The 24,439-nt window shown below is 36.3% G+C and overlaps 3 protein-coding genes across 4 annotated transcripts; all 3 read right to left on the bottom strand.

Moving 5' to 3' along the window:
• Nucleotides 1-5,667: 5,667 nt before the first annotated feature.
• LOC113309302 (elicitor-responsive protein 1-like) lies at nucleotides 5,668-6,640 on the bottom strand. 2 transcript variants are annotated; one of them, XR_003340506.1, is made up of 4 exons: nucleotides 6,465-6,640; nucleotides 6,273-6,375; nucleotides 6,001-6,172; nucleotides 5,668-5,901 (listed from the first exon to the last, which is right to left on the bottom strand). XR_003340506.1 is itself a non-coding variant. In XM_026557728.1 (4 exons), exons 1-4 carry the CDS (start codon nucleotides 6,529-6,531, stop codon nucleotides 5,703-5,705), a joined length of 504 nt encoding a protein of 167 aa, XP_026413513.1. In that variant the 5' UTR covers nucleotides 6,532-6,640; the 3' UTR covers nucleotides 5,668-5,702. The 2 variants fall into 2 exon arrangements, 1 of the variants encoding a protein (XP_026413513.1); XM_026557728.1 differs by having other exon boundaries at nucleotides 6,273-6,338.
• A 6,918-nt stretch (nucleotides 6,641-13,558) lies between these two features.
• On the bottom strand, nucleotides 13,559-15,537 carry LOC113307819. Its single transcript, XM_026556274.1, has 4 exons — nucleotides 15,421-15,537; nucleotides 15,180-15,302; nucleotides 14,071-14,206; nucleotides 13,559-13,865 (listed from the first exon to the last, which is right to left on the bottom strand). Exons 2-4 carry the CDS (start codon nucleotides 15,233-15,235, stop codon nucleotides 13,710-13,712), a joined length of 348 nt encoding a protein of 115 aa, XP_026412059.1. The 5' UTR covers nucleotides 15,236-15,302; nucleotides 15,421-15,537; the 3' UTR covers nucleotides 13,559-13,709.
• A 1,577-nt stretch (nucleotides 15,538-17,114) lies between these two features.
• Nucleotides 17,115-23,468, bottom strand: LOC113312716. Its single transcript, XM_026561453.1, has 6 exons — nucleotides 23,207-23,468; nucleotides 18,923-19,361; nucleotides 18,689-18,753; nucleotides 17,680-18,639; nucleotides 17,230-17,311; nucleotides 17,115-17,118 (listed from the first exon to the last, which is right to left on the bottom strand). The coding sequence occupies exons 1-6, from the start codon at nucleotides 23,466-23,468 to the stop codon at nucleotides 17,115-17,117; spliced, it is 1,812 nt and encodes a 603-aa protein (XP_026417238.1).
• Between the last annotated feature and the right edge of the window lie 971 nt (nucleotides 23,469-24,439).

The following is a 24,439-nucleotide window of genomic DNA, read 5'->3' as shown; positions in this document are numbered from 1 at the left end:
ATGATAACAACGTCGTACCAAATCTTTATCTCAAGATGCCTTTCAAGCGATGGTCACTTTAAAAAATTACTTAATGCAGTTGTTGATGGTGGATTTTCATTTAAGGCTAAAATTGTAAAAGCCAAAATTATGCGTTGATATCCTGCAAAGGATAAAGCCACTGATAAAATGATGAATACTTCTTCACTTCGCTAATTTACTTAGAATGGAGCATGTAGCAACAATCCCATGTACCCTATGAATTTATGGCATCATGATCAGCCTTGTATTCCTGTGTTGTTCCCACTGAACTCTCATTATTGGTGCGACATGACGACTGAGTGTTACTCTCAGCAGAGTAACACGAATATCCAAGTGTCACTAATGAGGCATGCACGAAATACCTATACAGGCTACAACTCTCGGTGTGTTATACTAGCCCGATTAAGCATATTTGAATCTGGACTGACCATATCAGTCTCAGAAACAATCACGACCACGCAAGTTGGCCGTATGATTTAACCAGCCTGGGCGATCCTCAGCAGGAGCAGGCTACCACCTTAATGACCACCAGCGGGTCCATTTATGCCCTGGTCGGTCGAATACATACCACGCCTCCCAAACTACCACCGAATACTAGCCTAAAGTAGGATGGTTGGGCTGGTATGGAGCAGCTTGGAAAACATGTACGCACAAGACTGCCAATAACGCAGCCGTCCAACTTTGCCAGCATGGTTGAACGACATAGATCGTCACATGACCGGTTGGACAAGCGTTGTCCTGCACACCGGCGGCCCCCCTTCACGCCTGCATAATCGATCCTCCCCTGACCTAGCCACATAACCATGTACGGTTGCCCGAAGTTGGGTCGGCGTGAAAGCTTAAAGGGTCGCAGGAAATTCCACTAAAGGTCCCAAATTGATCACGACCATCCAACTTCACCGGCATGGTTGGATAGCTTAGATCGGACCCATAGCCACCAGGAAGGTATTGGCGTGTTCACCACCGGCCCAACGTGGTCCCCACATGGTCGTCCTCCCCAAAAGAGAAGCATGGCTTGCCAATTCGTCCATCCAAAGCAGCGTGGACGTGAAACCCTAATTAGGGTTTGCGGCACATCACATGTGTCGCAAATCAGTCTCAACCATCCATCTTCGCAGGTATAGACGGAGGGTGTAGATGTAGATTCAAAGGGACCAGAGCATGTCAACACATTCACCGTGGGCCCGCCTACATACATGACTAATCGGTCAAGACCAACTATGGTTGGTCGTCTCGATTGGTGTGCCCAAACGAGGCATGGTCGCGCGTTTTCAATAGCAAATTGAGTGGCTTAGATCACATCTTCACGGGCAGTGAGGTAGGGACGTGTACACTGGCCTGACGACTGCACGCCTGACTGATCGGCCAAGTCCGACCATGGTTGGTTATCTCGAAACGCGTGCCCGAAGTAGGCACGGGGTGCGGTCTTCAATTCCTTTGTGGCATGGGATTTTTGTCGCAAATCGATCTCAAACACTCCTCTTTGCAAGACAAATTGAGTGGCTTAGATCGCATCTCCGTGGGACAGTGAGGTACAAACACCTACACCAGCATGTCGTCTACACGCATGCCCAATCGGCCCTGCCAAAAATGTGTCCCATGCTTGGATTCGACCAAGCTAAAGGTTGGTGTTCGAGCACCTCCTAAACCCTAATCCTACGGTCGCAGATGTGGGTCGAAAGACATCTCGTCCATCCAACTTCACCAGCCTGGACGGACAGCCTAAGACATGATTTAGGCGACCAGCGAGGTATCACCACGATCACCGTCCACCACTCTTCCACACAGAGTGATCGGCCAAGTCAGGGCTTACCTGTACAGCCTCCAAACGATCACTCGAAGATGGCTGGACGTGATGCTATTTTCCGCGACTTACTCCGTGAAGCCTTATAACAGCGATGCTTCATACACGCTGAATATATTCGATGCATTATATACATAGAATGCACACGATATTTCACAAATATCGACTTCCTAAATAAATTAGTTATTTAATCTAGCATCTCATGCTGCTTTCTTTTGGTATCACGATCCACACTCGAGACATTAATCATGTCACAAACTGGGAGATACATACTGGGGTATTGGTCTGGCGGTTTACAACGTGCAGCACACAACGCGCCATCACAAGAACGTGTTAGGAAGACATGGACGGTTAGTGATGATGGGAAAAGTGGGCAAGACTGATCGTATGACACTAACACACGCAACTCCACTACTCCATCACTCCACTTCCTCCACTTCCCACGAGAGACGTGGGTAAGGCACAATGACTTGTATAAATAGGTTCTCCTCTCTATTTCCAGAACAAGACAAAACAGAAACCAAGTGTTGATACAATCGTATTCAAACACCAGAATTGATAGCTTACATCCTGCAAGCCAGTTCAGCTTTCTGATACAAGTCATAAAACAGCCAACACCTTCACAATCTCAACACCTTCTTCGCTTCCCTCCCTAAGATCAACCCCATCTCCTTCACTTTGTGACCGAAGCAAGTCTGGAACGACCATTTCTTGGTTTATGCCAGAATTGTACATATTGATTTCTCGAATCACAAGCACTCCCGTGCAGTGCATTTGTTTAGGGTTTAGATTTATTTCTCATCCACACACCCCAAATTACCAAAACCGGCAGAAATAGTTTTCACCCATAAACAACAGCACGAGAAAAACATTCCACAAATTATGCAGACATTGCATAAAATTAAGGATGTGATTCATTTTGGTTTGGGTGAAAAAAAAATCACCTAACCATATATGAACTTTTCGAGTTTATTTCCAGATATTGTTATTTAAAATTTACTGATTATGTATTTTGTTTTATTCTTATATATAATTTTTTTATGTGGAAATTTAGTGATTATTCATTTATATTTTTACAAGGCCTTTAAGGATTCAATTTTTTTTATTCATTAATGCATTAAGCGAGGTTATTCATTTAACACTTTGGCCTAAGTCGGGACTAGAGAAAATTATTCATTTGACGAGGTTATTCATTTTCGAACATTCGTTTATCGTGGTTTGACTGTATATAAATTTAAGGGAAATTTTTGTCATTTATAAAATAAAGTAGGGATAAAAATGAAATATGAAGCATTAAATTTTGGTGGGACCAAAGCTTATGCTTTTGTAGCTTTTAAAAGCTCCTCCTCCCCAGCTTTTAAAAATTGAGGAATCTAGGAAGTGTTTTGGATAAAAAGTACTTTGATTTTTTTTTTACCAAACACCAATTTCAAAAATTATTGACATATATAGATTCTGAAAGTGCTTTTGGAAAAATAAAAGCATTTCCAAACCTAGCCTAAAGCTAAAAAGCTTCCAACACGTATTTCGAGAAATATATAAACGAGATAAACTCGGCTCGAAATTTCAAATGTGTTTAAGACAAAGTATATATAGTTGTACGACTTAGTCTCATTAGAATATGGAATAAAATAGACTTCTGAGTGATAGATAAGTTTTTGTTGATGAAGTTTCTCCAAGCTCTTCAGTAGATCTTCTTCTTCGATTGGTGAACACCGTGAAGTCTAATGCTCCACTACTCACTTCTATCATAATCCGAGACATAGCCATAAGTATACTAGAAATCAAGACTTATATATAGTTTTGATCAACTAAACTTGACAAACAAGCTTGAGATAGAAACACTTGCGAGTTCGACCGAGCAGTGCTCTAACACAACCATTTATATCTTTATCCATCTTCTTAATCTATTGATGCCATAGTGCGACTATCTGAGTAGAGCTCTGCCACATATATATGAATTTTAGTATGCTTGAGTGGCAAACTCATGTACAAAAATTGGATTCACATCTAGGTACTTCCTCATGTATTCAATGAGAGTATGCCAACTAAGTAGATTGTTTAGTGTCGTTCCTAGATTCTGCGCAGGTAGTTATGGTTTGGACAAAAGGTTTTATGGGTACACCTCTTGTAAATCCTTCTGAGATTATAACTCGGCCACCAGGGCCACCTAGGGGCTTAAAGGCTTGTTGCACACGCTAAATGCAATAGCAATGCATACGACAGTGAGTTTGGATTTTATTTTCTAGATTAGATTTTCTCGAAGACTAGCAAATAATAAGTTTGGGGTATTTGATATACGCATTTATGTGTCTATTCTGGTCTCAGTTCTCTATATTATTAGTACTAGTTTTTGTACTTATTATGACATTTTATGTCTTAGTGGAGATTTGGCTTCGAAAAGTGGTATTTGCACCCCTCGAGAGAAATTACTATAGGCATCCCAGAATAGAGTTAAAGGTACCCATAAGAGTTGTGAAGGGCACTCTTAAAAAGTACTAAAGGCACCCAAAAATACTATTTCCACCTCTGATTTACTATTTACACCCTAGTGCTAAAGGGACACCCTCTATGGATAGTGGCACTCCATCCCCTACCTTTTGAAAAAGCAGAACTTGGCGGGAAATTAATCTTCTTCTGCATGTCGTGCTAGCATAGAATTGGACGAGTTTTCCTCGGATTTTTGGGTTGGTTTGGACCCGGTACCATTAAACAGGCAAGGTAAGGATCTTAAAACCGAACAAAAAGGAGATTTCCACAAATATATCACTAAACTAGGGAGGAAAGATTTTCGGGATTTTCCTATGTATATTTGTAAGTTACGTGAAGGGATTAAGAGAATATATTCTCCTAGGATTAGTTTTGTATATTTTTGGAGAGTTGACAGCTGCACAGACGCATCAATGAGAGATAACAGAAGAATTCAGGGAGGTTTTATTCCGTGAAAAAGAAAAAACGAATATGAGGAAGATACGGTATTTACGGGGAGTATTTTGGCCCCTGTTTTGTATAAATAGAGGTGTAAGGAGTTTCAGAAGAGTTATCGAGTGATTGGAGATAAGGCAGAGGCCGGAGAATCAAAGAATCAAAGGTTGCATGCGAGTTCTGCCGCTGCAGGTGAAGAAGAGAAGCTGAAGAACATTGACCTGCTTAGGTCAGTCGCAGTTAGTATAGGAGAGTCGCAGAAGCTGTCGCTGTTTAACATCACTTGGAAAAGACTTCTAGCGACTGATTTATACCTTATTTTTAAATGTTACCTTTGTAACAGTCATTCGGCAACACTTATAAACGTTGCAATTGCACAACTTTTTGAGCCATGAATAAATCTTTTGGGAATGTTTTTCGACATGAGGAGCGAAATCCCAATACTGGGATGACGGGGAAGCCATATTTCATGCTTGTGGTAATTATATTTAATTCTTTTATGACTTTTGCACTCATTTTAATTGATTTATGATTTTCATTGATTAGTTGTGATTTTGTTTGATGATGCATGCTTAGACGTAAGAGTTTTTGATGCATGCTTATAATTTATAATTAATATTTTCGAATAGCTACATGGCAAAAAATCAGAGTCCATATTTATTATTTAAGCTATAGTTGTCTAGAATAAATATTTGAATCGCATCGCATGCATGAATTATATGGTGAAATTTCGAATCCCAATTTCTCGTAACATTATTATCACCTTTTACATATTTTCTAGATTAATCACATATGATAATTATCAAATTGGCACTTACACAAAATTTGAAACAATTTATACACACATGTACATGGTCTTGAGCAAATGAACAAATAGAGTATAATCATATAACAAAGAAAGAATGCTCTCTCCCGGTCTACCTGATGAGTAAATTATATAGTTAATTAGTATTCACTCATTTATCAGTGATTGAACTTTCTTTCCGTCCTCCACATCTTGATCTTTCTCATCTTCTACCTTTCGAAATGATACGGCCACTCGAATTTCTCCATGGTATACCTTGTTACGGAGGACAACTCGGTATTCTGTCGGTCTTATTGCAGCTTTTCCCACTTCTGCTCCTAGCGACAGTACGTCCTTTATGTAAACCCTGGAAGATAACATGAATATACACAAATCTCTTCACAACAAATACATTAAAATACATCACTGTTAAAAGAAATACATTACGTTGAAATAAAATACTTACGTCGCTTCTCCAATGAATGTGTCCTTAATGAAGCAACAACTATGACTTCTCTCCATGACCGTGAATGAGATTTTCAACTCATGGTCTTTTTTAAGTTCAGCATCTGGATAATCGACATCAAATGTAAATGTTTCGTCCCATACCCTCTTCCTTCGTGAATGCGGTCCTTTTCCTGCAAGTTTGCATGCACTAATTCTAAATCGTTTCGATTATCCGTAAATCAATTTTAACTTAATACTACATGACTAAACTAAATAAGCAATCAAAATTACCTTGGGCAATCTTGCTCGTCCGACTATGATAATCATACTTTATTATTACATAAGGATTCCTTTTCCCTACAATTTATGAATTCACCATACAGAACCTGTTCAACTAGCCAAAACCAAAAAAAAAAATAAAAAAAAATCCAGAACTAAATTTCAGAAAGTATACAAGACCAAGAAACTAGCTAGAGTATATACCGAAGAAATGGGCCTTCTTTAAATCACAACCAGCAATAAGCAACACCTCAAGTATCCCTCTTGTCATGGTTTATCTCGTAATCTCTGATTCCTCTTTGTAATTTATTAGAGTTTCTTAAACTGATTTAGCAACTCTGAGTCTTCAGTCTCTATCTCTTTTTCTCTTTTTTTGTAAAAGCGTTTGTGTTTATGGGGATCAAATGGTTTTTCCATCTATCTTTATATATAGGAACTTAAAAATGAGAAACAGCTAACTTTTGCAAGCGTAATTGTGGTGGTGGCTTTATTAAATTATTAGTTTTTCAAAGAGATTAGGTAGTATGGCAGTCAAATGTTTGGAAGTCGTCTGCCAAATTACAACTAACATGGTCTTAATTCATGCATGTACTCAAAACTACGCCGCAAGATAGTAGGAAATTACGTTGTTTTCACGAGTATATCGTTTAGGTGACGTGAATGGAATGATCCCCGAGAGAACGTTTTAACCAAACAAATATGCTTTCGAAGTTTCTTATCTTGGTCTTATCAAGCTAAGCTCTCATATTGCATTAAGTCCACACGGATCAGATTTCTCCTGTGGAATAACTCGTCTAAGTATTTTGTGGAGATTGACGATGATTCTCTCTTTTTTCTTTGTATTTTTGTTTGGAGCATAGACATGATTCATTTATGCAGTAAACAAATGGAATACAAGGATGTTTGGGCTCACTCTTTATGAGAATCGTTATACCGGTTTCTGTAATTTTTTTGTGTTTTTATTCCTCGGTAACCAAATTTCTTTTCGGTTTCCCTTTTTGTTCGATTATAATCATTAGGTTGAGGCATCTCTAAGTACCTATTTCCAATGAATTTTCTATTTCACCCGTGAAAAAGAAAAAAAATGATTCGTTTATGCAGTACACCCTATGATGCAACGCATGTTGTGGTGTTGTACAGAGGGCATTAGAGGGTCTCCTGTCAAGGCTCATAAGTAAGAGTTGTGCCGTCAAGATTGATCGTTTAAGACTTTTGTTACGGGTTTTTGTTATTATGCGCGTGTTGGTTTGTACTTTGTAGTTTAAATTCAAGATTTAAAGGAGTGGTTGAAACTTAAACTAAGTCATTCTTAGGTACATTCGATATTATTAACCTACTTCTATATATTAAGATCATCTATAACTAATACCATATCTTCCTTCCTCAGAATTAATCAGAAGAAACAAATAGTAGAAAACTACTCCCTTATCTTTTTATGTTTTTTATTTATGTCGCTAAAAATAATTCGAACATGCTAATTAAATGGATATATAGAACTTGCTCGGAAGACATAAGGAATCACTGGGTCAAGAACCAAGACATTGTTAACAATTTCATTTCAAAAGCATAAGGTTACTCACGGTAAGTGTAAGGTGGTAAATTACAAAAATAATTAGCATTTTTTATTTTAAATAAACATGCCTCCAGTTGACTCGGCTCTGAGTTGGATTTCAGTTGTTGGCTCAGATTTAAATCTGTTTGGATTTTTCCCCCAAAGACTACTGGACACCAAACCAAGAGCTCCTATTACTGATTTACAAAGTGATAATAGACCTATATGAAACAATATGGTATGGTAGCATTCCTCGTGTCCTTTGATAAGAAACGATTTGTTTCTTATTCAACGGCCAGCAGCTCAAACTCAAAAGTTCATGATTCAAAGAAATCAATAAGCCAAAGGGTAGCAATTTGCTTAATAATTTTCTTGTTATGATTAATCAACTGATAAGGCCTATAAATAGGCTACATTACTTGGAAAATAAGAAAATAATAATATTTTCTAAAATAATATTCTAAAAAATATAAACTCTAAAAAAAATAAAAAAAATATTTAAAATATAATAAAACACCTAAATAATTATCCAACGCCTTGTGCCTCTATTGGACTTGTGTGCTCGTCACGCCCTTCACTTGTTAGTCATGACGGTTTCCATAATTTTGAGAGGTTTGACCCATATAATTGACCAAGTAGGCCAAATATGCTTAAGCGACGCACCGGCTCAACAACGTTTACATTGCCTATAAGACATGGTCTTATCATTCCACTCTCCTTAAATGGGACTTTGCCCTCAAAGTCCACTGTATACATCGGCTCCATGGTCTTCATTTCCCTCAAATTCGCTTCAAATCGCATGCTTAACTCGTTTTTCCCAAGAATCGTTAGTCAACCATGTTTGACTACGATTCTTGACCTCCTGCATCACAGGAGCAACCTCCAACCAATGTTCCACTTCGTTTTTTTTTATGTTTAATGAACTCTATTACCATATATTGGAACAAAAGACCAGAACTAGAAAAGCACCACCCTTAAGCCATCCTTCCAACTTGGTTGTTAGTGGTAGAACTCAATACATTGCATATTTATACTAATTATATACATCAAAAATCAAATTTTAGTAATATTTTGTATGGTTCAATAATATTTATGGACATATATTTACGATTTAATAATGAACCATGAATCTGCGATTTACGATTCAATTCGCAAATTTCAAAAAACGATTCACGATTCGATTTACGATTTAAAAACCTTGATCGGCTCTATATATGATTGTATCATTCTACCCTCCTTATATAGGACCTTGCCCCCAAGGTTGGATCTGGACACGGTTACAACTTGATTTTCTTCGTCGACAACTTCTAAAGGAACATTAACGGTATCTGAAAAATTTATCGACTCACTCGATTTTGGAATCTCAATGGTGGAATAATCAAATGTAGTTGTAACAGGTTGTGGCTTCACGACTTTAGCTCTTTGATGCTCCTTAAATTCTGGGAATGCAGATTTCCAATAAGCACGACTTTCATCTAAACTTTGTTGCAAATTAGCTAACGCAAGAGTTGGATCCTCGCTTCCGAAACGCTTCAATAATGCAAAGCGAAAATTCTCCCAAGACCCCGAAATAATCTTGCATCCACTTGTACCATTTGGACGGACTACCAGTAAGGTGATTACTAGCTACCTTCACAAAATCTTTCAATGGAATTTTTCGGAACTCAAAAATTAGTTGTGCTTGAAATAACCAACCTTCAGGATCTTTACCGTCGAATTGATGACATAACAACCTTTTGCTAGTTTCTTGGTACATAGTGACGTAGGAATCAGACGGATGGCCAAGCTTACTGTTGGGCTTGCCTCTTGGGCTAGACAGCTGAGCTATTACCGTTGGGCTAAACGTGATAATGGGCTGAACGGTTGGACCTAAGGAGTAGGTGTACTGGTCGTTTATTTTTAGAATGATTTTTTAGGGACCATGGTTTTTTTGAGGGGACCATGGTTTTATTAGGCCACCTTCCCTATAGTGATAAGGGGTGTCCTAAAACGTTGAAATGACTAACCTACCCTTAACCTAATTTAATTTAAAACCAACCTAATAACCACTTATATATATAACCACCACCTCCTCCCACCACCACCGCCGATTACCACCACCACCGTCCACCACCTCCGATTACCACCACCACCACCTCCGATTATCACCACCACCAACCACCGATTACCCCCACCACCACCTCCCACCACCACCGCCACCGCCTATTTAAGAAATATAACAACATCAATGCAATCACGATTAAGTTCGGTTACATAATAATTTTATCGAGTATAAAAGACGCCAGTCGCAACCTGATTCTGCCATGGGACCACTCCGGAGGTATTTCCCAACAAATCCTTCACTTTAATTTGATTTTGATTGCTTGAATCGAATAGAAATCAACAAGATAGGGTTTTAATAGGAGTTACAGAGCCATGTTTGGTTAGGCCGATTTTCCAAAAAACCATAGTTTACTAACCGAACTTCTTGAAAATGAAGAACACGAAGAACAGTTCGGTTTTATTGGATTTAAAACTAAGTCACCGAACTCTCTGTTCGGTTGTTTCGCAAAAAAATTTAAAACTACAAAGTAACCGAACTCCACCCTTAGAACTGAAAAAAAAAAACAAATCCAGTATAACCGAACTGTGTTGTTGTGGCCACTATGTTGAGTTCCAAAATAACCGAACTTAGCCAAAGAGTTCGGTTTGTTCGCAAAAACTTTTAAAACTACAAAGTAACCGAACTTAGCCAATAGACGCTGGAACTTCACATTTTTTTTGTTTGTTAAGTTCGGTAACTTCACAATTTTATCGCATAAACCGAACTCAGAGTTCGGTTGGTTAGCTGTTAGGTTCAAGTTTGCGAAAGAACCGAACTTTGTAAACTTATATACTCTTATATTACGTAAAGTTCGGTTAGATCAAAAGTGCATGCAGTTTGCGAACCAACCGAACATAACGCTGTAACTCCTAGAAATTCTATTATTTGATAGTTCGGTAACCTGCGTGTTTGGAACAAGTAACCGAACTACACTTTCAGATGAGTTCGGTTACTTGTTCATCTCACGGGGCAACCGAACTACAACTTCAGATGAGTTCGGTTACTTGTTTTTCATATAAAGTAACCGAACTGTTCAAAATCCAGTTCAAATCCGGATCATTTTGAAGATTAACAAATATTCTAGGAGAGGATGGAGATGAAGAATCAGATGAGTTTTCATCATTTGAATACTCAAACTTAGTGAATTGGAAAAAAAAAATTATTTTCCATGTTTTTCTCCTTCATCTTCTCTAACTCTACTCTCTCAATAATTCTACTCAACTAATAATAAACTCATCTTTTAATTTAATCTCACTAATTGTTTTTAACTAAATCATTCACTAATCATAACCTAAAATTAATTAAGAGGGTAGATTAGGTATTAAATAAATAACCAGATAGGGGTGACCTAAAATTACTTCTAACGTCTTTACCCAAAATAAAATTATGGTCCCAAAAAAATCGTGGTCCCAAAAAATCGTTCTATTTTTAAGTTTGGTAAAAAAGAGTTTTCTAAAACTAAAAACACGCTGGATGGAGAGATATGTGGATTGGTGGGAGGCTAATGAGGGATGGAGGCTACCAAACCTAGGTTTAGTGGGATGAATGTACGGATGATGGGAAGAAAAAACTTGTATGATCCAGACGGAGAAAGTATGCAAACTAAGTCAAACCGAACTAATTAAACAAAGAAATATGCAAACTAACTGAATCAACCAAACACCTAACCTTTGTAATGACGAAGCCTTCCAATTGTCTTGATATGTCGCACTTGATGGAGAACCAGCTGACGACTTTTTTCTTTCTTTTTTTTTTTGTTTTTTTTTTTGATAAATACGGTGAAAGATGGTGAGGGAAGTGGTAATTGATTAATGGTGTTGCGGAAGATGGGATAAGAGCGAACTTGTTCTGATACCAATTGATAAGAAACGATTTGTTTCTTATTCAACGGCGAGCAGCTCAAGCTCAAAAGGTCATGATTCAAAGAAATCAATAAGCCAAAGGGTAGCAATTTGCTTAATAATTTTCTTGTTATGATTAATCAACTGATAAGGCCTATAAATAGGCTACATTACTTGGAAAATAAGAAAACAATAATATTCTCTAAAATACTATTCTAAACAAATATAAACTCTAAATAAAATACTCCCTCCACTCTTAAATAATAGGCTGGTTTCTATAATAAATGTTTGAAAAAAATAGGCTGGTTTTCTAATTGGGAAAGTCAAACATTACTTTAGTTTTTTGGGACCACTTTTCTTTTAGTGTTTATGGACCATTTCACTTTACTTTTTTTGCTGACAAGTGTCGTGAGGACCATTTCACTTTACTTCTTTTATTGACAAGTGTCATGAGAATCACTTTCAATGATTGATTCTCTTAATTTCCTTAATTTTCTCTAAAATCAAAACCAGCCTATTAAAAATGAACGGTGGGAGTAAATAAATATTTAAAATATAGGGATTTTTGAGTTTACCCCCTAAATGAATTAGCGATTGAGCTTTACCCCCGAGTTTGTTAATCTCAGTAGCTTTCCCCCTAAAGCAATGTTGTTGTCAAAAATACCCTTATTTTTACATGTGCGACCTTCATGTGCGTATCAACCACCATCATCACCATTGAGCACCTCCACAGCACCACCGTCAACAATACATCCACTAAAAGTGATTACAAACAAACAAATAAATTAAGAAATTAGGTTTATCAAAATCTGTTGATTGTTTGTGAAAATTAATTATGTTTGTAAAGACTATTTACAATGATCTCTACGTATCATTGATGCGACAAATTTATTCATTTGATATCTCATTTTAGGGTTTATGTCATGGCTCTCCGCATAAAAGAGAATCAAAATATCAATTAAGTTTAGGGAACCGGTGCAAGATTAGGTTTGTAGGGCTTGATTGGATGACGAGCGAAACATGCCATTTTTTTCTCCTTCTCTAGCAACTTTGTCGTACTAGTATTGGAGATTGAACAAGATTGTGATAGGTATATTAGGTTTAATGTTGATTTTTATTAAATGGTCTATTACTGGGCTTGTTTAATATTGATTTTGATCTATTACCAGAAGGAATGACGTTCAAGTTTTATTGTTGATGGTGGTTCTGGGAGGAGGAGGTACCGTGGTGGTGATGGGTGCGCATATTTATGGATGGTAGATATAAATAAGGGTATTTTTGACAAAAATGTTGTTTTAGGGGAAAGCTACTAAGATTAACAAACTAGGGGGAAAACTCGTTCACTAATTCGTTTAGGGGGTAAATTCAAAAACCACTAAAATATAATAAAACACCTAAATAATTATCCAATGTCTTGTGTCTCCATTGGACTTGTGTGCTCGTCACGCCCTTCACTTATTAGCCATGGCGATTTCCATAATTTTGAGAGGCTTGACCCATATAATTGACCAAGTAGACCAAATATGCTTAAGCGATGCACCGGCTCAACAACAATTACATTGCCTATAAGACATGGTCTTATCATCCTTATGGATAATCTAGCAATAGATCAACCAAATGATAGGCCTGCAAGTCGAAGGTCTGCAGCATTAGATATATGTCTCAACTCTAACAGAGATGTCTCAACTTTGATTTAATTTCTGTATGATTAACCAATTTCCAAAAGCAACAACAACAACAACAAAAAAAAAAAAAAAAAAAAAAAAAAAAAAAAAAAAAAAAAAAAAAAAAAAAAAAAAAAAAAAGATATATATCTGAGTAGGCTAGCCTGATATACAGTGAATGCACTAACATGGAGAAACACTGAACAGAGCTGTTATAAATTTTAGTTTGTGATAAAGAGAAATAGAGTAAAACTTAATTTTAAGGCAACCCTCAATAAGCATTTAAGAGTTTCTTGATTAACCAGATATTTAGGGTCTAAGGTTCAAGTAGAAAGAGGTGTTCAATACATCGGAAGTATCTGAGTTGTCCAACTCCAAATCCTCCTCATCCTTACCATGGTGGTGGGGGTGCAAACCATGTCTCCATCCTCCAAGTTCTTTCTCCTCATATCCACCTTGACTTACCTGTTCATATATAACAGTAAAGAGATATCAATTTTCTCAAAGTGAAACCTATCCAAAACACAGTTTCACCGCACATAAGCTTCTTAGATTTATAAGAGTTTCTCCAATTGTCAAAATCGGTATGTACCCCGACTTTTGCCCAATCCACAGTCACATATTATCTTTTAGTTTTTTGAATTCGGCTGTAAACATATATAGTCCTCACCTTATGGGGGTGAAAGATAGGGCAACTCGTATCTCCCCATTGTAGGATGTCAGAGGCAACGACCCTGTACTTGGTAGGGTGCATTTCAGCCTTTCCCTTTTCTTCTCCTAAGGCCAACAGATCATCCACATATATCCTGCACAAGTATAGTCCAATACAATCACAATCTGTCATTTAAAGGTGGTGCTGGAATGTAATCTGTCACAATCTAATCCATGTCTAGCAAAGTCTGTTTGCTTGAAGTCAAAAAAAATTTAGAGCGTACCAGGTCGGTTGTAATGTGAACCAGATAACTAGTTAGAGATCAGAAAAGAAATATGTAGAAAACTCTAGTGGTAGTCGAGGTCGGCTAACAAAGCCTATAAGGCCGTTGTACTTTCATTTGTAATTCAAGAAAGATAGACTAATAAAGACTGAGAATTGTGTTAAAGTAGAGTTTTTCTTCACTAATAATACAGTATAATATTTGAGAGCTTTAGGCGCTCCGCAGGAACAACACTATCTACTATGCTCGTACATCTCTTGAGTGTTCTATTGTTCTATATAGATATAAGAGCTTGCAATCTATAAAATTTCACCAGGTGGAATGCCACATCATGTGGTCAGCTAAGTAAGTAGCCAATTAGTGTGATCTTTTTTCAACGTATTTCATCTGTATGTATGCATGTATGTTGTAAAGGTGTCATGGGTACAATATAACATTTGATCTAGCCCCGTAATGGTAGTCTACTAACCGATTGGATGTATGGTTGAGAAGATGGTTCAGAACAAAGTAAGAGATGGGGAATGACTGCAAGTGAGTCATGGCTAATATCACTATCTCTTAGACGAATCTTTATATTTGATCTGATTTAGTTGGTTTTCCTTGTTTTCAAAAACAGTTTACCAAACAATTTTTAGAAAACGAAAACAAGGAAAAAAGGGTATGTTTTTAAAACAGTGGAAAACTATTTTTGAAAACTGTTTTTCAAAACTGTACCAAACACGCCCTAAACTTTCTAAAAATGTTGGTGCGTTTTTTGCTTCTACTTACTTTACTACTTAGACCCTCCAAAGTTAATAAGAAGAAAAATTAAGCTAATTTCATGATGATAACAAAACCCCTTTACCTGAGCTGAAACAGTAACGGAAACATGAGAAGCAATGAGAAGAAAGAACAGGGCATAATTAACCAAATTGTTGGTTCCAATTCTAGGGCTTGGATACGAATCCATTACATAAACTACCAAACCCTGAAAACAAAATATCCAAGAAAATTTGTTTATCAAAAGTTAGAAAAAGAAAACAAAACTACAAGTTTGAAAATTTCGAGTGATAAAAAATGAATGCTATAATTCTGGAGAGAGATACCTAGAATCCTAGTAAGAGCTTCTTCGGAGAAACCAAAAGCTCCTCCAATAGCAGTGATAAGATTTTCCTACTGGATAATGCAGTACTGCTGAAGATATTATTCTATAAGAAACGTGTTTCTGGTATATGAGAGAAAAACAAAAATGTTGGGTAAGCTTTTCATAAATATGTACTCAAAATAATTAAACATATCATTAATGTCTTCTAGAAGACTAGAATAAAAAAAACATCCCACATTGTCACACAGTTTACATTTCTCATTTCAACTTCACTAACAACAAGTCTTAGGGTGGAAGAGTTCCATCTTCCACGCCACCTCAGTATTTGGAATTGTGGATGGAAATGCCAGTGTAGTGGTAGAATAGTGAAAACGCTATTCTTAATAGCACAAAAAGAAAACGCTATTAAGAATAGCACAAAAAAAAAACGATACTAAGAATAGCACTCAGTGCTATTAAAAATAACGTTTTTTTCTCAACTGTTAGATTTCAACAACTCATTTTAAATCTACGGATAAAAAAAAACGATATTCTTAATAGCACTGAGTGCTATTAAGAATAGCATTTTTTGTGCTATTCTTAATAGCGTTTGTTGTCTTCTACTGTGCTATTCTGATTAGCGTTTCCATGGATTCCACGGACCCTTCCATCAATTCATGGAACCCTAATTGGATTTTCTGTGGAAGACCCCAATTTGGAAGCCACTAGACTTGACATTCCATGGTTTTTCCACACTTAGAATAGGTTGGATTCCACCATAAGACTTGCTCTAACAATAAAAAACAACCATACGAATAGGTGGAATCTGGTTGATGAGAAAAATGGAATTGTTGGAAGGATTTTATGAGAACTTTTATAATGTTTCTTTTTTTGATCCATCGGTAGCAGGAATAAAACCCGCAACCTATAGGTTGGGAGTCCAACCTATGGTCAATTGGGCTAATGCTAGTTGGTTCTATAATAGCCTACAAAGATAACCGGTGGGTTGGGCACCAAGCATTTTACATGTTCTTGATTTGGTGATCTTAATCTTGTTGTTTTAATATCTCTCGGTCGATCAAGTAAAAATCTAGCCGAGGCTATAGTGTGTTCCTAGCTCGGCCCAATAATTTTTTGAGATATTTTATAAAAAAGCGATAACTTTAGTGTCTAATTAGGATCTGGGTACTAGAACATAGAGTTGATGTGTTGGGATTGTAGACTGGCCAATGACCGTCAAGAAGTTGTTAGTTTTTTTTTTTATACTAAGAGAAGGATTTATTGATTAATCGTTGTAAAAGACATAGTCTTCCTCAATACATTTGGTGATATCATGAGGAAAATTAGAATCATAAGAGAAACTTATCTAGTTTTTCTTGCTAGTGCATGAGCAACACTATTACCTAGTCTATTAGCTATCTTGCAAAACCAAAATTATTACTAGTAAACTTGTTCTTAATTGCATAAATTAAATGTTGATTAAACCAGTGCACTTGGGATTCTCCACTGTTAATAGAGTTCACCACATTCGCACAGTCCATCTCAAAGATAACTTTGTCATAACCACACGCCTCCATCCAATCTACTGCCATGACTAGAGCTTTGCATTCAAAATGTTCAGCTACCCTTCCTAGTTTCAGTCATGTACGAAGCATCTATATTCAATTTAACAAATCCTTCCTCTAAAGGAATCCATTCTTTGATGAGAATATTGCCTTACCTGTTAACATTAGTAGAAACAACAACAGAATTACATTGTTGGATTAAATGTTGTATTCTAAAGAGAGTATTGTTCCTATTAGGAAAATTATCCTGAAAAATCATATTGCACCTGTCCTTCCAGATATACCAGACAGTGCACATTAACTTAATCGCAGAACTCTCATTTCCGTAATCATTCTGGAGTTCTTCACCTGTAATGAACCAAGACATAACCCAAGACTGGAAAGAATTAAATTGCTGAGTAACAACCAGAATATTAACATTTAAAGCACTCCATATGGCTCTAGCATAGTCACACGCAACCAGCAAATGGTTTATGGTTTCAAGACTATGATTACAAAACTTACAATGGGATTCTATTTCAGGATTATAACTAGCAAGTCTGGCTCTAACTGGAACAATATTTTTTAAGCATTTCCATACAAAGAGTTGGACTCTATCAGGAACTTTATAATGCCATAGTTGTTTCCAAACATCCCTAGGAATGTTATCACCAGCAATGGAATTGTTAACAGAATTAGCACAAAGAGTATTGTAAGCACTCTTAATAGTGAATTACCTTTTCTGTCAGGTTTCCAAATCAGATAATCTTCACCAGTAGAAGGAATAAGCATGTTTAGGATAGCAGATGAGGTCTCTTGATTGAAGATAGAACAGATAAGTTGTTCATTCCAAATTCGAGTACCAGATAGAAATATATCACAAACTAAAGTGTAAGATAACATGCTAGAAAGACCCACAATTGGGACAGGTGGACTATTGAAACCGATAATCCAATTATCAAGCCATATGTTAATTTTAGTGCCACGCTGAACTATCCACATAGAATATTGTTGCACGACCTCAATGCCAGAGTAAATACTTTTCCAAAGCCAAGAAGAATCATCTTTTAACTTATCTAGATGGAGTAAACTGTCATTTTTACCATATTTTGCTCTAACAATTTGCATACAAAGGGAATTGTCATCATTAGAAGCTTTCCATGCCAACTTAGTTAACATAGCAGTATTAAAATGTTCAAGGTTTCTAAATCCCAGACCACCCAAAGACTTAAGAATTCTTATATTATTCCAACCTATCAAACAAAGGCCTCTGTTACTACTATGTCCCCACCAGAAATGTTTTTGAATAACATCCATTTGATCAATCTTAGTTTTAGGAATTCTAAAACAACCCATCTGATAAGTAGGTAAAGCATTTAAAACATGTTTAACCATGACAGTTCTAGCAGAGTGATTCATAGTTTTTCCTTTCCAAGTCTTAAGTCTAGAACCAAAGAATTGAATCAGAGGCTTAAAAGATTTAGTTTTGTTTCTCCCTATCAACAAAGTGACTCCCAAATAGGTATCACTGTCCTTCATTTTAGTCATTTTAAGTTCTCTAGCAATAATTTCTCTAGAACTAGGACTAAGATTATGACTAAAATAAACATTTGACTTATCCAAATTGAGCATTTGACCAGAAACACTACCAAAATAGTTTAGATTATTCATAATACCGGCAATATTGTGCATATCAGCTTGAGAAAAAAATGAAAATATCATCAACAAACATTAGATGAGTAATACCTGGAGCATTCCTAGCTACTTTAACTCCTGAAATTTGATGATTAGTTTCAGCATTTAATAGCAGCCTAGATAAGAATTCCATGCATATAATGAAAAGATGAGGTGATAAGGGATCACATTGTCTGATGCCTCTAGAAGGGTTAAAACCATGAGTAGGAGAACCATTTAGTAGGATAGAAATGTGAGTAGTAGAAATGCACTGATTTATATAGCCACAGAATTTCTCATGAAAACCAAAAATTATAAGAATTCCTAGCAAAAAAAGGCCATTCTATTCTATCAAAGGCTTTAGAAATATCAAGTTTTAAAGCCATAGTACCACTATGTCCTGCTTTGTGCTTCATAGTGTGAATCATCTCATGAGCAACAATAATGTTGTCATGTATATCTCTACCAGGAACAAAGGCAGCTTGATAAGGAGAAATCATATGTTTTAAGTGAGGTTTAATTCTATCTTCCATAATCTTAGAGATAACCTTATAAATAGTATTCCACAAACTTATAGGCCTGAAATCCACAGGTTTAGTAGCATTATCAGTCTTAGGAATCAAACTAAGATAAGTTTTATTGAAAGTTGTTGGCATAAAACCTGTTCCAAAAAAACCTTGAACATCATTAGTAACATCTTGTCCAATTATATCCCAATTGTATTTGTAGAAACCAGATTGGAAACCTGTAAGGACACTCAAGCTCGTCAACGCTATTTGACCAGTCAAGAGACGAATTAGCCGATAATGATTCGGTTAGTTAATTTAGATTTTAATTAATAAAATTAATCTAACAACAATCTAGACACGAAATTAGTACTATTGGATAGAACTCGAAAAGCTAGGCAAAATGGACTACTCGAACGTGTCAATAGGGTACCGGACGAAGAAGATATCATTGGATTAACCGCCTGGATGCGCTTATCCATTTTGTGGGCGCCTTGGTAATTCCTTGGTCTTATCATCAAAACCCATCGAGATAAACTCGATCTCAGCTCATTCTTATTTGTTCTTTATTCTCTCTCTCTCTTTTTCCCTTCTCTTATTCTCTTTGCTTTTCTCTGGTGATTCTTCAAGTTTTGAGAGATGGAATTAAGTTACAAGATCGTGAGGGCTAGGTAGAGAGCAAGGATTGATCAAGAGTGATGATGATGATTCGAGTCTCGAATTCAAAGTTCTCAGAAAAGTTAGTCTATATTAACAACAATCGATTCAAAGGATGAACCAGTGGATTGAGGAATTCAAGGTAGGAGTGGCTTGTCATCAAATCAGGTGGGAACTCTGTAACCTTCTTGTAATCATTAAGCTTTCTTTGATATGCGAGCATGATGTATTATTCATGTATTCTATATGTACAAATGTTACAATGAATGTAAATATGTGTTTAATATGTGTTGTGTGAATCCCCCGCAAGGAGTGACCATGTCTTCCCCACGGATTCTTGCTAAGTTCTATGTAGGCCGGGGAAAGTCGGTTGAATATTACGCACTTTACTTTCTTAGTAGACCGGGGAAAGCCGGTTGAATATTACGCAGTTTTTAATTTTACGATGTTAGTAGGTCGGGGTAAGCCGGTCGAATATTACATAGTAGGTCGGGGTAAGCCGATTGAATATTATATATACTATTTTATTTTGGGGGATTCACTCATGTGCATATTATGTTTGTTTTGTCTAACTTTCCGGTCTTGATGATACTTTTCTGAATCATGATTTGGGCGGACACTTCATGTGGACGATGTTATTATTATTGATTGGGGTTGCTCTCGCGTCATCTTCTCCAATGAGTTTGGCGAGGTTAGAGTAACACTTACTTCATGATGCATGACATGCCGAATGTCTATTTTCTTCTTGTTTCTTTAAATTGTCGTTTCTTTAAAACCGTGAGCATGTTAGTAATTACCTGAAAGTTATATGTTTCCATTGGGCACCCCTTTGGGGATGATGTGCTCACTTCTTCCCACTTCAGTTTCAGTAATCAGAAGAAATGGTGCATGTGAAGATATCCGTTTTCGTAGCTTAAAGCTTGTAGTGATGTTTAGAGATATTATGAATCTTTTATTTATATGTATTCTTTATTTATTCTGTAAAACAACACATTATTGTATTCATATCACCTGAGAGATTTACTCTTATATAATATCAGAGTGTTTGGGTTTGCTACTGGTTTAGTTTATGTAACTACGGTTCTTAAGTTTGGCAAACTAAATTTTGAGTCTTCAATTAGGTTGTAATCATATTAGCTAAGCATGTGATTAGGTTGGGGCGTCACAAGTTGGTATCAGAGCTCACTATTAGATCTTACATGGGAAACAATAGATGATAGTTAGTACCAGTTAGTGAACAAGATCAGTTTAGAACTGAGATGGGTTGTGAGATAAATCTTAATCACTAAAAGCTATCAAGAACTAAAAGATTATTGGATGATTGATTTGTTTTTTCTTGTTGTGTGTACATTTTATGAAGTAAAAATTATAGGTTGAACCAATTATATTATGCTTTGGAAGCTGACCGAGATTTAGAGAATAAGTAGTTTATAATTTTTCTACACGTAGTCAATCTAAGACTGAATAAGTAGTGAGGTTAATTGTTCTGAAAGATCCCAAAATTCATTTTGAAACTTATTGAGTAGCTTTACATATATCTAGAACCATTAATCTATTAAAGTAGAAAGTTAGTGTGAGGAATTTAGATTTCTCTATCTGTTAGCATTTAAAATTAGTTGAACCTAAAGACACAAATTTTAGTTGTAGAAAACCATATATGTTTGTGTTTCATTTCTTGTTGCTTTGAACTCATTTACAATGAGTTGGTTTTCGCGCGTTTGTAAGTATGAGCAGTACTTGCACTTAGTCGAGAGATAATGATTCTCTATAAAGTGGGGAGTTTTGAAGACTAGAAGGATGGTTCGATTTTCGATGACGAAAATGAATAAGGTAGGGGAGAATGTAAGGGCACTCAAGCTCGTCAAAGCTATTTGACCAGTCAAGAGACGAATTAGCCGATAATGACTCGGTTAGTTAATTTAGATTTTAATTAATAACATTAATCTAACAACGATCTAGATACAAAATTAGTACTATTAGATAGAACTCGAAAAGCTAGGCAAAATGGACTACTCGAACGTGTCAATAGGGTACCGGACGAAGAAGATATCATTGGATTAACCGCCTGGATGCCCTTATCCATTTTGTGGGTGCCTTGGTAATTCCTTGGTATTATCATCAAAACCCATCGAGATAAACTCGATCTCAGCTCATTCTTATTTGTTCTTTATTCTCTCTCTTTTTTTCCCTTCTCTTCTTCTCTTTGCTTTTCTCTGGTGATTCTTTAAGTTTTGAGAGATAGAATTAAGTTACAAGATCGTGAGGACTAGGTAGAGAGCAAGGATTGATCGAGAGTTATGATGATGATTCGAGTCTCGAATTCAAAGTTCTCAGAAAAGTTAGTCTATATTAACAACAATTGATTCAAAGGATGAACCAGTGGATTGAGGAATTCAAGGTAGGAGTTGCTTTTCATGAAATCAGGTGGGAACTCTGTAACCTTCTTGTAATCACCAAGCTTTCTTTGATATGCGAGCATGATGTATTATTCATGTATTCTGTATGTACAAATGTTACAATGAATGTAAATATGTGTTTAATATGTGTTGTGCGAATCCCCCGCAAGGAGTGACCGTGTCTTCCCCACGGATTCTTGCTAAGTTCTATGTAGGCCGAGGAAAGTCGGTTGAATATTACGCACTTTACTTTCTTAGTAGACAGGGGAAAGCCGGTTGAATATTACGCAGTTTTTAATTTTACGATGTTAGTAGGTCGGGGTAAGCCGGTCGAATATTACATAGTAGGTCGGGGTAAGCCGGTTGAATATTATATATACTATTTTATTTTGGGGGATTCACTCATGTGCATATTATGTTTGTTTTGTCTAACTTTCCGGTCTTGATGATAATTTTCTGAATCATGATTTGGGCGGACACTTCATGTGGACGATGTTATTATTATTGATTGGGGTTGCTCTCGCGTCGTCTTCTCCAATGAGTTTGGCGAGGTTAGAGTAACACTTACTTCATGATGCATGACATGCCGAATGTCTATTTTCTTCTTGTTTCTTTAAATTTTCGTTTCTTTAAAACCGTGAGCATGTTAGTAATTACCTGAAAGTTATATGTTTCCATTGGGCACCCCTTTGGGGATGATGTGATCACTTCTTCCCACTTCAGTTTCAGTAATCAGAAGAAATGGTGCACGTGAAGATATCCGTTTTCGTAGGTTAAAGCTTGTAGTGATGTTTAGAGATATTATGAATCTTTTATTTATATGCATTCTTTATTTATTATGTAAAACAACACATTATTGTATTCATATCACCTGAGAGATTTACTCTTATATAATATCAGAGTGTTTGGGTTTGCTACTAGTTTAGTTTATCTAACTACGATTCTTAAGTTTGGCAAACTAAATTTTGAGGCTTCAATTAGGTTGTAATCATATTATCTAAGCATGTGATTAGGTTGGGGCGTCACAAAACCGTCAGCGCCAGGTGAACCCCAAACATTCATATTCTTAATAGTTTGAAAGATTTCATCAGTAGAAGGTATTTTATTGAGCTGAGAATTATCTTGAGCAGTAATAACAGTAGGGATGATGTCAAAAGTGATATCAGTAAACTTAGGATTAGAAGTTTTACTTACTTGCTCAAAATGGTTAACATGCATTTTTGCAATATCCTCACTATCCTTAAACCAAACACCATTATTATCACATAAGCAGTCAATATTTTTCCTAAACATTCTTCTATTAGCTAAAGTGTGAAAGTATTTGGTATTTTGATCCGTATCAGTGATGAAAGTGTCACCAGATTTTTGTTTGTAAAACTCAGCCTTAATGTTAAATCATTCATCAAGTTTTCTAGTAAGAGTAACAATGGTATCATGCTGAGAAACAAAAAGAAGACCATTTTGAGCTACCTCAAGATGAGTTTGTAAGTTATTTATATTCCTATCAATATCTCCAAACTCAATTTTGTTCCAATGAGAAAGTCTTTTTCTTGTACTATGTTGTTTAACAATCAGTTGAAATCCTGCAGAACCAGAAACATTAGCAGCCCAAGCAATAGATAATTGGGTTTTGAAAGAAAAATGTTTCATCCACATGGAAAAAAATTGGAAAGGCGTCCAGGTATTTCTACTAAGAACTTGTGGGATTAACAATATAGGACAGTGATCAGAACCAGCTTGAACTAAGTGCATAATCTTAGCTTGTGGAAAAGAGTTACACCAGTAGCTATTACCTATAGCCATATCAATTCTGGATTTTCTACTTCCAGTTCCAAAACTATTACTAGCCCAAGTATAATGCTTACCACTATAACCAATATCCATAAGACCACAGATATTCATTTTGTCTTGAACATACCTATCTTCAGTAGAAAAATTTACAGCTTCAAATAAATCATGCATATGAAAGTTCAAGTCACCTATTACTAACCAAGGTTGCATAATATTTTCACTAATCCTTAACAGAAAATCCCAATGTTCTTTTTTCTTATCAAAATAAGTGGAGCCATACATAAAAGTAATAAGAACATCTGGTTTACTAGGATCTATTTTGGTGACAACATGCATCATATTATTTGAGACATCCTGAACTTCACAATGGATTTCATCCTTCCACATTAGAATTAAACCTCCAGCCAGACCAACCCTATCTATATGAACATAATTACATTAACTTAAGGAATTTGCTAGAGAGATCATTTTAT

The sequence above is a fragment of the Papaver somniferum genome, chromosome 9 (genome assembly GCF_003573695.1).
Source record: "Papaver somniferum cultivar HN1 chromosome 9, ASM357369v1, whole genome shotgun sequence".
Classification (NCBI taxonomy): domain Eukaryota; kingdom Viridiplantae; phylum Streptophyta; class Magnoliopsida; order Ranunculales; family Papaveraceae; genus Papaver; species Papaver somniferum.
This window is presented reverse-complemented; position numbering and strand designations above follow the sequence as displayed.